The sequence below is a fragment of the Lissotriton vulgaris genome, unplaced genomic scaffold, assembly GCF_964263255.1.
Source record: "Lissotriton vulgaris unplaced genomic scaffold, aLisVul1.2 SCAFFOLD_1986, whole genome shotgun sequence".
Classification (NCBI taxonomy): domain Eukaryota; kingdom Metazoa; phylum Chordata; class Amphibia; order Caudata; family Salamandridae; genus Lissotriton; species Lissotriton vulgaris.
The window spans coordinates 66,701-83,647 of NW_028249164.1; the positions used below are offsets into that span (position 1 = coordinate 66,701).

At 43.4% G+C, this 16,947-nt stretch overlaps 1 protein-coding gene across 1 annotated transcript in view; it reads right to left on the reverse strand.

Moving 5' to 3' along the window:
* LOC147663684 (mitochondrial 10-formyltetrahydrofolate dehydrogenase-like) overlaps positions 1-16,947 on the reverse strand; it is a gene marked incomplete at its 3' end in the record, with an annotated part of 293,187 nt that overhangs the window by 49,497 nt on the left and 226,743 nt on the right. The window contains exon 6 of the mRNA XM_086950265.1: positions 10,646-10,735. Coding sequence (XP_086806391.1) covers positions 10,646-10,735 — 90 coding nt within the window. The remainder of the gene's footprint in view (positions 1-10,645; positions 10,736-16,947) is intronic.

Sequence of the window (16,947 nt, forward strand, 5' to 3'; positions counted from 1 at the left end):
ATTCTCCTACAATGCCTCCAAGACCTGGAACACTCTTCCCCTACATCTCAGAGCCAACCCCAACCTCTCTTCATTCCGCAAGCAGTTAAAGACTTTCTTATTTAACTCTCCCCACTGACTCTCTGCTAGCCACCCCACGAGGTCTCCTTTGGTTACTTCTAGCGCTTGGACGCCTGTCGGGCAGCAATTCGCGCTCTATAAATCTACCTTCAATTCAATTCAACTGCAGGCTGGCAGCAGGAGCTGGTGGCTGGCGTTTAAACTTAATAAAGACTTGGAAATCTTACCTGACTGAGTCTTTTCAACACTGGCGATGAGGGAAAACCTGCTGGGGACAAGTTGCCACCGGCTCTCCCCATTCCGAAAAATCTGACAAAGCCCGGCAACTTCACAGATGACTTCACCTCACGGTGCTTTATGGTGAGACGAGTGAAGCAGTGTAGATTTGCCATCCTCAACGGTTTACCTCCTGCGATTCCTGACATTCTCCGACGTTCCGCTCCAATGTTGGGAATTTTTTAAGCTTTTCCCTGTTTTCGTGGTGAGTAGCTCGAGACGAGGCTCATTACGTATTGAACCTCGTCATCTCTTGCTCATCATCACCCGTGTCATCACGCATGCATGCTTGTCATAACGCACGTCACGTAACGTGAAATTGCATACTTGTGGCCATTTTGTTGCTTCAAGGTGCTATAGCAACAACACTTTCACGAACTCAACAGAGCTTCTTCACTCAACGATGCTCATACTCTGAATTATACGATCAATTTCAGGTATGATTTTATCAGTTTTCAGCTGAGCTGCCATTCTGCTTGCGCTACGATTATCTTACTTTGCTGATTTTTGAGATCTTTCATCAGGATTTTCCTAGTAACTCGCATATCATTGGATTTACCAACTGGGTGTAACAACCACCTCTGAAGCCCAACTTATACTTCAGAGAGATATTTTTAGGAGCAACTTTATTACTTTTTGTCTGTACCTCCAAATGTGATCTCTTTTTATTATTGACTAATACAACTGCTCTCATACTGCCTTTATCCTTTCTTATTTATGACAAGTCATTTACTGATAATTTACAATTGTGCTTTGCCTCTTTGTGTACCTTTTTAAACTTCTACGTTGGGAATTTTACGAACTGATTTCTACATTTCAATTTTAGCAGTTTCTCTGTGTATTTTTATTATCCATACACAATTTTCTCAAATTACAAGTCATAGTACATTGTTTTCTATTGCAATGTCTGCTACTAGCATGAGTCAACCACCTCCTTTCGTGTGTGAAAAAGGTGAACCACTTTTGCCATGGAAACGATGGAAAATCTTATTTGACTCCCATCTTGTTGCAATTAGAGGTGAAAAATTCTCTGCTTACAGGAAACAAGCAATTTTTCTCCATAATCTAGGGGTCGAAGGACGCAACATTTATGAAAGATTCAATGTAATCCCTATTGGTGAAGGCAGTGGTGATGCTTCTGATGTTTTTGACATGTCCATGAAAATGTTAGAAAAATATTTTGGACCTCGTATTAACGTTGTGTTAGAAAGACAAATTCTTTATGAGAGTTCAAGAACACAATGAAAAAGTTGGTAACTATGTAGCATCTCTCAAAACTCTTGCTCGCACTTGCGAATTTGGGGATTTAACGGAGTCATTGATTCGTGACCAACTTGTTAGGTGTACTAACAGCCCTAGAGTCCAAGAAAAACTTCTTTCCAAAAATCCTTCTTGCAAAGAAGCTGTAGCTATAGTTGAAGGAATGGAAAATACGTCTGGCTGGGTCAAAGAAATGAAAATCCAAAAATCTACTCCTGATGATACTCCGACACCTAGTAGTATTCATGAAGTATCTCAAAAAGAACAATGTTCTTGTTCTAATCATCCTCATGAAGATGTGGATAAAGTTTCCAAAGTCACTTGTGGTCCTAGACCAAAGACTGTTCAGATTTTTCAAAAATGAAATGTTACAGATGCGGCAGTAATAATCATTCTTCCAATTATCCTCAATGTTATGCTAGAAATACCACTTGCTTAAAATGTGGAATAAAAGGTCATTATGCAAGGGTGTGCAAATCGGGAGAGAAAGTACGCACTGTTGATATTACACATGAGTGTTGGAACAAATGTCTCAGCCAAAATAACTATGCTAAGTGTAAGAAATGATGTCATGGTTGAAGCTGAGCAAATTCACATACGAGAATGTGATGTTATGATTGGAGATAAATCATTTATTGTTTTGGCTGACTCAGGTTCCCCTTTTACTATGATTCGAAATGAAATTTGGGACAAGACTTTTCCTGAACTTGAACTATTTACTTCTGACATTAATCCTGTAAGTTATGGAGGGTCTCACATTGATGTAACTGGTTATGCCATTTTAAAAATTCACTTTAAAGGTAGAGAAATAATTGGGAAAATTTATGTGGCAAAACGAGGTGACAACCTCCTTGGTTGGAGGCATCAAAAAGATTTGGGAATAATTTTAAATCCCAATGCCAGATGTCCTTCAGAACAAGTCATGTTAGTGGATTACAATTTAGCTTCCAAAAAGTTTTTTGATGAGTTTCCCCAAGTTTTCACAGATAATTTAGGTCTAATTAAAAATTTTGAACACTGAATTATACTTGAGGAAAAGGCTCTACCTGTAGTACACAAAGTCAGGAAGGTTCTCAATATGATGTTGGAACCTCTGGGGTGTGAACTTAAAAGGTTAGTTTCTCTTAACATCATTGAGGAAATCGAATCCTCGGAATGGTTGGCCCCAGTGGTTTTGGCCCCAAAGGATGGAGGAAAGAGTATTAGGATGTGTATTGATTTGAGAAGTCTAAACAAATGGGTATGGGTAGATCGTCAACCACTTCCTAATATCTCTGAATCGATCACCATACTTGATGGTGCAAAAGGCTTCAGCGTCCTAGACTTATCTTCAGCGTACCATCAAGTTCCCCTCCTTCCGGATTCCAAACATCTCACATCGTTCGTTACACCACTGGGGGCCTTCCTTTTTATCTGAATGCCATTTGGGTTGGCCTGCACGGCTGCTTGCTTTCAACGAATAATGAAATTGGTTTTAAAAGGAGTTCCAAATGCGGGAGGAGCTACGCCAGCAAACAAGATGGCCGCGTAAGCTCCCGGCTCTGCCGACCTCCAACTCCTGCCAGAAGATCCTGTTATTTATCCTGTTTTTGCGCCCTGCCTCCGTGTGTATGAACCGGACTGGAGCTTAACGGTGCAATCCCGAGATTTCTACCAGTTTGGTAGACAAAGGTACGTCGTGTGGCAGTTTGCGGCCTAGATCAGCCTGGAAGCCGGGGTCTGTTCAGTTGAACAACATCGGCTGTAGTTGTGTGACAGGGTCAGGTCTACCGAGGTGAAAAACATTTCTTGGACTGAATTTGACGATGGTTGGCTGAATTGGTGATTATCGAAGGAGGGGTGACGACGCACAATTGGAGCGGTGGACGGGGGTCCCTGGCCCGGTTAGGGCCCCGCCGGTGTTCGCTGGGTTGGGATCTCCACCTGCGGTGGCTGAGTCTGGATTGTTATTGTCCCCAACGATAAGTCCCCCTCTGAAGTCGTCCGTTCCGCATCCACCTATTCTCCCCGGGGAGACCGGGCTCTCTGTGGACGCGAATATGACCGTAACTGAGCGAGATGTTGTGGAGCGGACTGAGAGCGACCCGTCACTACGAACTGGGTTGGCAGCCATAGGGTCACTTCATGTTTGCGTTGAAGCCCACATCCATAAAATGATAGTGTTTTTGTCTGGAACTGGGCGGATGGAACCGGACCCTGGTCCACTACAAGAAACGAAACGACTCGAGATTCCCAAGATGGCCACTTCGATGGAGGAAGCAGACCCCGTACTATGGGAGGCGTTGGAGCCTCTGACTAGTGTTTTGGGTGCTGAGAGCAAGCTTGATGCCGCAATTGGATTGTCAGGCCTACGATCGTTGCAGACTATGGAAGGACTACTTGATGCTCCCTTTCTGGAGACTTTTGATGGGAACTGTTAGTTTGAAACTGCGTCACTCCCCTATATAGCGGCACCGCTAAAATGGCGGACGAAATAACCTTGGGAATCCATGACGGTGTGGGGATTCTTTGGACTTAGCAGAGTTCTCAACACTTTCATCTCTCTGCTTCGTCTCGGTTTGAACTTTGCTACAGCTTTTTCGTGCATTGACTATCCTGCGGAAGCGACTGTTTGTCCAGAAGGGGCTCACATGTTTGATCGGAAGGGTCAAGGATGAGACTGTGTGATTGAGCTTGCCATCGGATATTACTGGACACGGGGTTTGCAACCATGATGCGTTCGGGAGGTTGGGCGGTGTTTGGAGTTTCCCCTGTTGCGCTACGTATTTGCAGCTTAATAGATTTCAAGACCTTAGTCTGGGGATTCTTGGCTTAGGCGGGGGGAGCGGAGACCGGGGGCATGTATGAAGAGGCCTTCCTCCATTTTCTACTTTTAGAATTTAGTTAGTTGGGGCGACAGGCACACTGCTAGTTGGGGTTAGGCGATAGCCATATGCAGGGGTGCAGGGTGGGGGATGGGTTTATTGTTTTGTCTTCATTTTAGTTTTTATGGTTTCTTTTTCTTCACACTCTCTTTCAATTTCCTTTTATAAGTATAGTTGGTGGAATATCCTGACTTTGTTGGTATTCCAGTACCTGGTGCTCATGCTTCTTCTATTATCCTGATTTTATGGGTGGGCACACTCCGAGAGCTTGCGCTTAATGTGAAGCTTGTTTCCGGTCCAGGGAAGACGTGGCTTGGCAGTTCGGGCTGGACTGTTCCCATGAGGCACAGGGTCAGACTGATTTGCATATAGCCATGTCTGAACTGGGGTGGCAGAGTGGGCTAAAGAACGGTGATGGATTAAACCCGGATCTTTTGACTGGGTGTGAGTGTTTGATTGATTTAGATGCTCTGTCCATCACCATCCCCTTTTGGCCGCCATAAGTGTGACAGGGCATGCTCAGACGTGAGTCCCTTGCTCACTTTGCCACTGGATTCAAGCAAGCCGGGCTGAAGACAGCTGGAATGCGAAGCTTGTTTCCGGTCCAGGGAAGACGTGGCTTGGCAGTTCGGGCTGGACTGTTCCCATGAGGCACAGGGTCAGACTGATTTGCATATATCCATGTCTAAACTGGGGCAGCAGAGTGGGCTAAAGAACAATGATGGATTAAACCCTGATCTTTTGACTGGGTGTGAGTGTTTGATTGATTCAGATGCTCCGTCCATCACCACCCCCTTTTGTACCGCTTAATGTGATCGTACATTGTACTGTGGCACATCCTGTTTCTCATACATTGGCGTAGGCGTCTCAGCCATTTCTTCACTGCTTAGTATCTATCCTGTATCTACATCTGTTCGCCTTATTATTATGTCTGAGTGTATGGCACCTGACAGTGGTTTAACTGTGAATCGCAAGAAATGTAAATTTGGTGCGTCTTCAGTAACATATTTAGGGCATGTGATATCGGGGGAGGGCATTCAACCTAAATTAGACTTAGCAAAGAGTATTGTTGATGCTCCTGCCCCAACAGGTAGAGAACAAGTCAGGTCTTTTCTGGGCCTCGCAGAATTTTATTCAAAATGTATTCAAGGTTTTGCATCCATTATTGAAACCATCAGAATTTTTGCTAAGAAATGGTGTGCATTTTCCTTGGTCTCCTGAGTGTGCATCCACATTCAACCTTATCAAACAAACCATCGGGAAAATGCCTACTTTGGGTTATTTTGACTCCAATAAAAAAAACAATTCTCACTACTGATGCCAGTTTGAGTTGTCTTGGGGCAGTACTTTCGCAAGTAGTATGTGGTGAAGAAAGGGTTGTGGTATTTGCCTCCAGGGCTTTAAAAAAAACAGAACAGCATTATTCTTGCATTGAAAGGGAAGCTTTAGCCATAGTGTGGGGTGTCAAACATTTTAAGTTCTATTTATGGGGCATTCCTTTTGTGGTTAGATCAGATCATTGACCTTTAGTGAAAGTATTTCCTCTATGGAGAGTGAAAGACTGACTCAGAGATTAAAGCTTTGGAGCGAAGGTCTTGAAGAGTACAACTTTTCTGTGGAGTATCTTCCTGGCAAGGCTAACAAGGTGGCGGATTGCCTGTCAAGAATGCCTGTTTAGGATACTGAGAATTTGCTTGACATTGATACGTTCAGTGTTGCTTGGGTAAAGGAATCCACCATTCCTGAGTGTGAATGGGAAAGTTTGAGGTTGGAAGATCCTTTATTTCCATCCTTAACACGTCTTGTCATTGAAGGTTGGCCAAATAGCAAAAATATAGACTCTGATTTACTTCCCTTTTGGGCAGTCAGGGATGAACTTACTCTCTCTTAGGGACAACTCATGCATGGAGAAAGAGTAATTCTTCCTCAAGCGCTTAGATCTAGATTAATTAATTTGGCCCATGAAGGACACCTTGGAAGAAGCCTTACCAAGACTCGCTTACGAGAACGATATTGGTGGCCAAAAATGGATGGGTAAGTTGAAATAGTGGTCAAGGAGTGCAATAAATGTGGATCTTGTGATAAATCCAGTGTTGTTAGCAGCACTCCTCTTTCTCCTGTTAATGTTCCCAAAGAACCATGGGTGAAACTTGGATTAGATTTAATGGGAACTTTTGAACTGTTAGGTCCAGGTGACAGATTTGTAATCATGTTAGTATATTATTCTTTAAAATTGGTTTCTACCAGGTGTGTCAGCTCAGTAAGTACAAGAGCAGTGATTGATTTTCTTAAAGATAATTTGCTGCAAAAGGAGTTCCAAAGTACATTGTTACTGACAATGGTCTCCAGTTTGTTTAACAGGAAATGAGTTTTTGGATGAGTATGGCATAATACATCAGAGAACTGCCCTGTATTCGCCACAAGCTAATGGATTAGCAGAACGCATGAACAGAGTAGTTAAGGCATGCGTACAAAGAGAGGTGGTGTCAAGACTTCCCTTGAAAGGAATTTTAAGAGATACATGGTGGGCCCATCGTACTGCTGTTAACGGTATTTTACAAAGGTCTCCATTTCAGATATTATGTGGCAGGGTTGCTTCTTCAAAGCTCAATCCAAATTGGTACCTCCAATTGATAGTCCTGTTCTAAGTGGGGAAGAGGTGAGTGAAAATATCAAATTGTATCAGGACTCATATAAACAAAGATTTAATGAAAACAAATCTACAAAAATTGTTAAATGGAAAATTGGAGAATGGGTTTGGGTCAAGAGACCACACTGGCACAAGAAAGGTATCTCTGATTACATGGGACCTTTTGTTATTGTTGCAGTATTTAAAAATGTTGTCACTGTACATAATGGCGGTAAATGGAGTATGTCTCGTTTGGTGAAGTGTCAAGGTGATAAATCTTTGTTTCCATTTTGTCCAGATGTTTAACCTTCATCTGCGGCACTTCCCAATTGAGGCTCTTCTTCATACCCTTCCAGGTCACATTGTCTTCCAAAAAAATATGAGGACTATAAAATGTCTTAATTTCTTTATCAAAAGTATTATTACATCTGCTCACAATTATTTTTAATTTACCATGTTTTATTAGAAATGTTCTAGTTCACAGAGGAGCTACGACAGCAAGCAAGATGGCCGCATAGTCTCCCGGCTCCGCTGACCTCCGTCTTACGCTCCAAGATCCTGTCACTTATCCTGATTTCCTGCCCCGGATCCGTGTGTGTGAACTAATCTGCACTCCAATGGCGTGATCCCGGGGTTTTTCTGACATTGTGGAGCTGAGTAACGTCGAAGACCGATTTGTGGCCTAACCCAGTCTGGAAGCCGTGGGCTCGAGTGCTGGCTTAGCCGGGTCTGAGTTGAACAACAGCGGACTGTTGAGGGCGGCAGGGTCTGGCCTCAGGAACTTCCGAAATTTTTTGGATTGCTTTGCTACCATCTGCAACCTGGTGTTGTGTTGGAGGTGAGGAGACGATTGACGCACGGTGCTGTGTTGCAAGGGGCCCTGACCCGGAGGCCCGGCACTTGCATCGCTGGCGCACCTTGGGCTGGAGTCTCGTTGCGCACTAATGCATGCTGACGGTTGGTCCCTCACGGCTCAGTCCTGCTCCGGCTGATCTTACCCCGGAGAAGGCGCCTCTCCGTGGGGATCATTATGCCTGAAGAATTATGGAACCGGGCGGAGCAGGCCCAAGGTGGCCCGTCATTGCGGGAGGTGCTGGCGGCCCTAGAGGCACTTCAGGCGACTGTGGCAGCTCGGACCTGCGGCCTGTTGTCGGCGGCAGATGGACTTGAAGGACTGAGACCGGATCCTGACTCGATGCCCGAGACCCGGCAGCCAGCTTGCCTTTTGATCAACGCCCCAGTGGCGCAATTAGACCCGGTGCTGGAAGCTGTGCCTGCCCCTACAGAAGTGGATCTACTTGAATGGGCTGTGATAGGTGACTTAACTAATTTTTTGGAATCCCCGGTTTTGCAGCTGTCGGAACATTCAACTGCTGTCCCTATCCTGGAACCTTTTAATTGGTACTGTGAACTGTTTTGGATTGTGTCGAACCCCCTCCCCAGTCGGTATATCAAGATGGTGGATGTGATAATGCCTGGCTTCAGAGACGGGGAGGGACATCGTCGGTACCAGCTGCTTACTTTGGGATCTACTGTTCTTTTTTCATCTACTGAACTATGTTCCGACCACTTCTGTGTATCTTTTGACACTTTGATGATGGGGCTTTATTCGTCTGAGGGATTCGGCGAACTCGATCGACGGGGCCAAGGCTGAGACTGTTGTTTGGGTTGTTCATTGTGGTTTTATCGGTAACGGGACTGCTTCATTAGCTTAACGGAGTCCGGGGCAGGGTTGGTGGTTCCCCCCGGGATGTTTTTTCAGTTTGGACTATTCAGATGTGACAGTTTCGGGGGGACCCCTTTGTTAGGGCGGGAGGGAGAGACCGGGAGCACGTTGAAGATAGCCCTCCTCCATTTCCCCTCTTTGGGTGGGGTTTAATTTCTTTCTGTCTTTCTCTGGGTCTTTCTATATTTCGGGTCTCAGTTCTTGCTAGGGGGGTAGACCGTAGTCATCTGCAGGGGTGCAGGGTGGGGGGATGGGTGTTTTGTTTTTCGTTTATTTCTATGGCCTTTTTTCTTCTCACCTTTCTTTGCCCTTTTCTTTTCTTCCTTTCCGGGTCAGTGTAATGGGTTCATTTTTATGGCCATCTCTGCTGTTTCATATGTGCCACAATTCTCGCGATGTTTCAGTGCTACTGGGCGGACATTCAGCTGGCGCGAACTGTATTTGTACGCTTGCTTAAATCCTGAATAGTATGCTTTAACGCCGCTGACTTACACGAAGATGATTTAACTGTGGACATATTGCTATTTCGCCCCCCCCTTTTTTTCGCAACTTGAGATATTGTATGGCACCTGATCCTTCTATCTTATATTATAAAATGGAACCTTTTTATCCTGTTACCAACTTGATATGTTTTACAACCAGTACGTATGGTGGACGTGGCGAATCCGCTCCCCGGGATGCTGAGTCTGGGTTTTGATTGTTTTATTGTGTTGCAACTGCTTAGCGGCCGGCCCTGGGGGTTGTAGGCCCGTGTTTGTACTTGGTTGAAATGTCAAACAAAGGTTTTCCAAAAAAAAATAAAAAATAGAAATGTTCTAGTTGTTATTTAATTTCCACATTGGTTCTTCTGTTATCTTTGTTTCAATTATCTTCTTTTTGTTTTCTCTGTAAAGGGGATGTGTTGTAATATTTCAAAGTAGCTGCATGCGCTAACTTAGTTCTATCTCCATGGATTATTCAGTTTGTTCCAGTATGACTGCAGGCTGGCAGCAGGAGCTGGTGGCTAGCATTTAAACTTAATAAAGACTTGGAAATCTTACCTGACTGAGTCTTTTCAACAGAAGACATGCAGGCATTTTGCACAGAGAGCATTGCAATGTATGAATGAAGCCAGCAAATGCTGCTAGTCCCACTAGCTCACCAAGTAAAATCTGATCCCTGAATCGATAACACTCACAGGAGAAAATAAGCAAGCTCGCTGTCCTTCACAAGGACATATTCCTAGTGAGTAATCGGCATCCGATTCATTTCTGAAAAGTTTGACCTACGTCATAATGCTCAACTTTATGACTGCTAAAACTGTACAACAAACATTATTCTTGCTAATGGAAACTATGATGCTTACTGCTAAATGCCATTGAATTATAATCTAATTTTTGGATCTCACTAAAATAAATTGTGATTTGTTTTTAAATGGAGGTGCATGACTGATTCACGGATAGGCATTATTGGTGGCATTGTGTCTAGCCAGAGCACAGGAAGAGAATGTAGAAGTATTTAATTGCATTTAGGACGCCCTCATCATTCTTGTTAAAATGTCAGCAACTCCAAATACCACTACCGTTAGTAGCAGCAGTAGTGCATGTAGTATGTAAGTTGCAATATGCAATGTCCAAGTGTTAGTATCCTCGCGAGTAGTAGATGATTGGGGATCCTAAAGGAAGGTAAACAGTTAACTTCTACCACACAGAGAAGTAAGCCAATGCTATTGAGTGCAAAATAGTTATTTACCGGTTTTCATGACTGTGTTGTCTGCTGCAATACATAAATATTATTTAGTTATAGTTCTAAACTCCTACAAAAATCATCAATGTAGTAGAGTGCTCCTACCTGGTTATCGATCACAGTCCAAGCCCCAGGCACCTTGTCGTGCCCACGGATCCAGTTGTGGATGGCTTCTGCTGGCTGGTCCCAATATATCTAGGAAATCAAGAAGTGTCTCCTGTAAACATATTTTGAATTGAACTCCTTGCGTCAGAAATAGTCCTGTTTCAAACAGACATGCAGTTACTCTTGGCCTCAAAAACAGGCCCCATCAGTCACTAGTGCAATTAAATGAGCAAATGAGTCAATACAGATTCCTAAATCACAGATTTTCTAGAAATACCAGTTTCAAAAACACAATTGTTTACAACTTGGGCTCACGTGTCAAATCACGACCAAAACTGAGTTGATAAATAGAGGACAAACAATTCTAAAATCAATATTAAACATCAAATAAAAAAAGATTTTGAATTCTGCAGACGCATGATATGCTGGGCTAGCCTACATAGGAAATCCTTCTATCCGTTCTACTGACACCTGATACGAGCACAAAGATGGTAAACCATTTTCTCATCACTACTGTTTATGTACAGTGTATCTGCCACTTATTATATTAACACCTACCTCAATGATCAGGCGTGCTCATGCAATCACTACCAATATGATAGGGTTAGTAGCTTGTGTCGTACCGTAATGGTATTTAGATAGTGCTCACAAGATCTGGAAGGTCGTGATGCACACAAAACATATATATTTCAAACAAATACTATTCTGTTCGAATCTTGTAGATATTTTTGGACTCTTAGTGGAATCTTCAGGCTATGTAAGACTGGAACTGCAGGTTAGAAACAAGCAGATCTAGAATTGCGAGTACAAAAACTCATAGCACTAGAAATTTGTAATGTAAGGCTCACTGCAGTAGATGTCCTGTGAAATACAAGAAGAAATATAGAGGAGTGACGAGTTGATGGCTCAGAGAACAGAACATAAGAGTTGCAAAACATGAGTATTGATTCTTATTACTGACTCAGGAGACATCAGGATGGAAAAGGTAGGCTGGAAGGCAAGTGCCATGTCAGCTTGGCGAAAGAGCAATGTTTTTTTGGACAAAGGCTTACTACCTCCCTTGTTAACATAATAGAACATCTCGAGATTTCATGAACAGCCACCCACCATTCTCACAAGTGCCAAGAACCTGAATGTGGAAGGACAGAAAACGTCATTGGTAAGCAGAAACGGTATGAAGGATAAAAGGGGGAGTGCAAACATTCTCTGTCCATCAGTCTGTTAGTGGGAGTGCTCCGTGGACGTGAACTCCAACAGTACAATTGCTTTCCTTATCAGCATGACCCAACTCTGCCAAAAAGCGACTCCTGGACCGAACAATGCTGGGGCTGTCAATAAATAGCTTACTACTACCAGAAGGAGCGCTCAAAGGGTGAAATCAATTCTTCAGGACAATATTACCTCCACAAAGGCGAACCCGAGCTCCACTTCAAACCAGACAGAACGCAGGGAGAACCTTAGTAAAATTCTAAAGTAGCATAATTTCACCACATGAACTAAGGTACTTTGAGCAGACAAAATCACGCTTGCCAATCTAAAATGGTGTGGAGACTGTCCTGACTGTCAAGACATGTAAAGTACCCATCTTCACAAATGGATCACAATGGCCAGTCTGCCTGTGTATCCTGAGAAATCACGAGGCCTTAGTTTAGTTACATAGGTCATTGGTTAATTTATTATTTTAGACTTTAGCTTTAAAGAGTTTGCTGTTGCAGTCTTCTGCTTTATAGTGGAGTCTAGGACTTTTTCCGGAATCATCACTACTATTCCTGCATCTCTTTCTTTGAAGACACACTCCGATGTGAGCAACACTTCAGTGCCTGGATACCCTCACGGGTAACAAGCAGTGCTCTACGAATCAACTGATTGATTGATTGACTTCTACATGACACACATTATTGATGATAACTCATTTACATTTACTGGAATTTACAAGGGAGGCGGTTACAGACCTCATACCCAACTTCTGTTTTGTTATCAGTTGTTTCTGTTGCTTAGTCTCCCACTCAGGAGCGGTTCCTAATACCGTCTGTTATTCTAAAGAGAAGAGTGGGATAGGGACAGACTGCTTGGTGCCTTTAGTCCATGTCCTACCTATGAAGGCACCTTCATCATTATTGGAGACCACATTCGGTGACCAGTGAGGGAGATATTGCTGCTCAAATCTCAAAACCACTCTTGGTTTAACCCCTTCGCTGCTAGTCCCCCCAAGCAAAGTGTTTTTTTTGGCTGTTTGGGGTTGTTCGCGCTCGAGCCTCTGTAACTTTTTGACCACATAATGCATCCACGCCAAATTTGCGTTCATTTCTTCCAACATCATGGGGATTTTAAAGGTACCCAGGGTTTGTTGATTCCCCTGGAGGAGACCCGGAAAATACAGATAAATTATTATTATTTTTTTTAATGGGAAAAATGTGCTACAGAAGAAAGCGTCTGTTTTTTCCCCTGCAAACGCTATCAACAAAGGGTTTGTGGTGCTGAAATCACCATCTTCCCAGCTTTCAGGGACTGACAGACTTTTGTCAGGAAACCAAAATCTTTTACACATTTTTGGCATTTTACAGGAACATAGCCTTTTTTTGCAATTTTTTGTGCTTTCAACCTCTTTCCAGTTAATGGTAGAAATGGGTATGAAAGCAATAATGGATCATGGAAAGCTATACATTTCGGAAAGGTACACAACATTCTAAATTCAGCAAGGGGACACTTGTGTAGATACTTCAGGGTTTTTTTCTAGAAACTAACAGCTGAATATAGGAAAAATTGAAAATGAGTTAAAAAAAAAAAACAGCCCACCTGTAACTACTTCCAAGTATGACAGATATTTGAAAGCAATCCGCTGCACCCTCCTGGTTGTGATGATATGTAGGATTTGTAGGTTCACCAAGAACCTGAGGAACCCAGAGCCAATAACTGAGCAGTGTATTGCAATGGTTTTTTACTGTGTACCGGGTATATAGAAATTTATTTGGGAAAATAAAAACAGTAAAAATAAAAAATGGGTACGAAAGACACCTATGTATTTCCATAATGGGTACAAAATACAGACTTTAGAAACAGTAGCTATTTGCACATCTCCGAAATTGTGGGTACACATACAAGCATGTGAATTATAGGACATTTTTCAAAGTTACTTCTTTATTACACATTGTCTTACACTTGGAAGGCAGAAATGCATCGAAAGTTAATAGGTAATAAGAGTTGGTCTATATTCTGTGGTCCCCTAAGTCTCCCGATAAAATCGTATCTCACTTGTGTGGGTAGGCCTAGAGGCCACGACAGGAAACGGCCCAAAACGCAACATGGACACTCCACATTTTTACAGCGAAAACAGACCCTTTTTTTGCAAAGTTTCTAGCTGTGGATTTTGAACCCTAGATCAGCCAGCACCTAGAGAAACCTACAAACTTATACATTTTTGAAAACTAGACACCCAGAGGAATCTGGGATGGGGTGACTTGAGTGGCTCCCGTGAGGTTCTGTTACCCAGAATGCCTTGCAAACCTAAAACTTTGTAAAAAAATACACATTTTCCTTACATTTCTGTGATGAAAGTTCTGGAATCTGCGTGGATCCACAAAATTTCACGCACCCCGCATTCCCCAAAGTTTTCCTAAAAAATATTACTTCACATGTGTGGGTAGGTCTAGTGGCCGTGACAGGAAACTGCTCAAAACGCTATGGTTATGGGTGGCTTGTACTCCCCCCTATATATAAGACTTGTCTACTTCTCAGGCAGATATAGTGTGGCACTGTTGTTTGTTTTTCTAAAGCGTGAAAACTGACCCTTTTTTTTGCAAAGTGCCTAGCTGTAGATTTTGAACCCTAGCTCTGCCGGCACCTGCGGAAACCTAGCAAACCTATACATTTTTTAGAGCTGGACACCCAGGGAAATCCAGGATGGGGTGACTTGTCTGGCTCTCAGCAGGTTCTGTTACCCAGAATCCCTTGCAAACCTCAAACTTTGTAGAGAAAAAAATAAATTTTCCTCACATTTCTGTCATGGACAGCTCTTCAATCTGCGTGGATCCACACAGTTCCACCCACCCCGCATTCCCCAAAGTCTTATGATAAAAATGGTACCTCACTTGTGTGGGCAGGCCTAGTGCCTGCGACAGGAAATGGCCCAAAATGCAACGTGGACAAACCACATTTTTACAGTGAGAACTGACCTTTTTTTGCAAAGAGCCTAGCTGTAGATTTTGAACCCTAGCTCTGCTGGCACCCAGGGAAACCTATAAAACCTATACATTTTTAAAAGTAGACACCCAGGGGAATCCAGGATGGGTTGACTTGTGTGGCTCTCACCAGGTTCTATTACCCGGACTCCCTTTAAAACCTCAAACTTTGTAAAAAAAAAAAAGAAAAAAAGGAAAAAACATTTTCCTCATATTTCTGTGATGGAAAGTTCTGGAATCTGCGTGGATCCACAAAAATTCACCCACCCCACATTCTCCAAAGTCTTCCAATATAAATAGTACCTCACTTGTGTGGGTAGACTTAGTGCCAACGACAGGTTAACGGCCCAAAACACAACGTGGACACACCACCTTTTTACAGTAAAACCGACCCTTTCTGAGGCAAGATGGCACGTGAGTGAAGTCCTCTGTTACTCACCTTCGCGTCTCTCCCTGAATCGAGTAGGCTTTTCTACTGATCGCATCGGCTATGCGCAGAGAAACTAATGGGTGGCATCTTTTGACTGAATGGTGCAGGGGCTGCCGAAGCCCGTTTGTTCGTTGACCCGTGGAGAAGAGCGAGCGGCACAAAGACCGGTATGGAGGTTGGGAATCTCTTGCTCGGATCCTGCTGAGGGTGGCGGCCGGCTGGGGAACTATCGACGTAGATTGGCAATGCCTAGCAACGCCGGCGAGTGCAAGCAGGAGATCCAATGGCAGCTCAGGGCGCGCGGAGCAAGACGCTTTTAGCTACACCGGCGGTGGCATCCTCGTCTGTGCAGCGTGAAATGAATAGCCAAGTGGACACGGACTGGAAGAAGCACGAACTGTGTTCTGGTAAGGGGGGGCAAATCGGAAAGGTACAAAAACCCCATGTCAAAGGGTGCTGCAACGGGTGAGCAAAATAAGAAACAGATAGCTATAACGAGCTTGTTCTCAGTTAAAGGCGCAAATGAATCTGAATGTCAAAAGGGGAAAGAATTGTTGAAGGTTATAAATGATTCCCAAATGAAAACCCCTACCAGCGCGGTAACGTGTGCAACAGATCTGCAAGCTTTCAGTACTACCCAGGATTTGAAGACAGAAATCGGCACTGAGTGACTGTCATGGGGGTCAAATGGAGAAAAAAACTCTATTAGGAACGTCAGAGTTAGGCTTAAGTGATCAACCAGGCAGGGAGAAAGCTCACTTAGCCGTGGCTTTAGTCAATTCCCTGATATGGTTCACTCGGTCATGGAAACAGATATCCGTGGCAGAAACTGTAACAAGAGATTCAAATGGATGTGAAGTGACTAAGGTTAACGGCCAAACCGTTCCCACCAAAAAAGAAATTCAGCAGGAAAAAACCATGAGATGGGATATTTGTCTCCAGATCCTTTGGAAAATTTGTATTCTCTGAATGAGGAATCTAGGGAATCCGAAAAGGTGACTTCAAGTCGAGCAGTAATGAGGAGGGGGCCGATGATTCATCCACAAGTAATTGCAGCCAGCACAGAGAAAAAAGGGTATCGAGGAGAACCAAGAGGCTTTCAGATGGAAAAAAGGGCGGCCATAGACGGAAAGAAAAGAACAAATTAAACTGGGACTACTCGGATACACAGATTCTGCTAGGTAATGGGGCTGTGAAATCACTTAAAAAATAGCTAAAGGATATGACCGGGCAGAAAGACTGTGTACAATCTGACAAACCATCCTTCTTCCTGATCCTACAATCCCTCAAATCATTTCAAGGTTAAGTCAGACTGGAGAATCGGCAATCCCGACCGGCATAAAAAAAACTACAAAGTTGGTAAAAAGGTGCACAGAAATCATGGAGAGGCTAAGTATGGCGGAAAACCGTACAGAGGTGCTAGAAACCACGGTGGACAGCCTGAAAAAACAATCAACATCTAAAGAAAGTACCCTGAAGGATGTTATGTGGAAACTAGAAGAGGCAGAAAATAGACAACGTCGCAACAACCTAAGGCTGTAATGACATTCGATAATTTACAATAAATTTGTTAAGGAATTCTCTACCCAAGCTTACACAATGGGACTGGGATCAAGAAATCCAGCGGGTACAAAGATTCCCATTAACCATATCTAGACGTAACCCGTACGATCAACCATATCCAAGAGCAATCT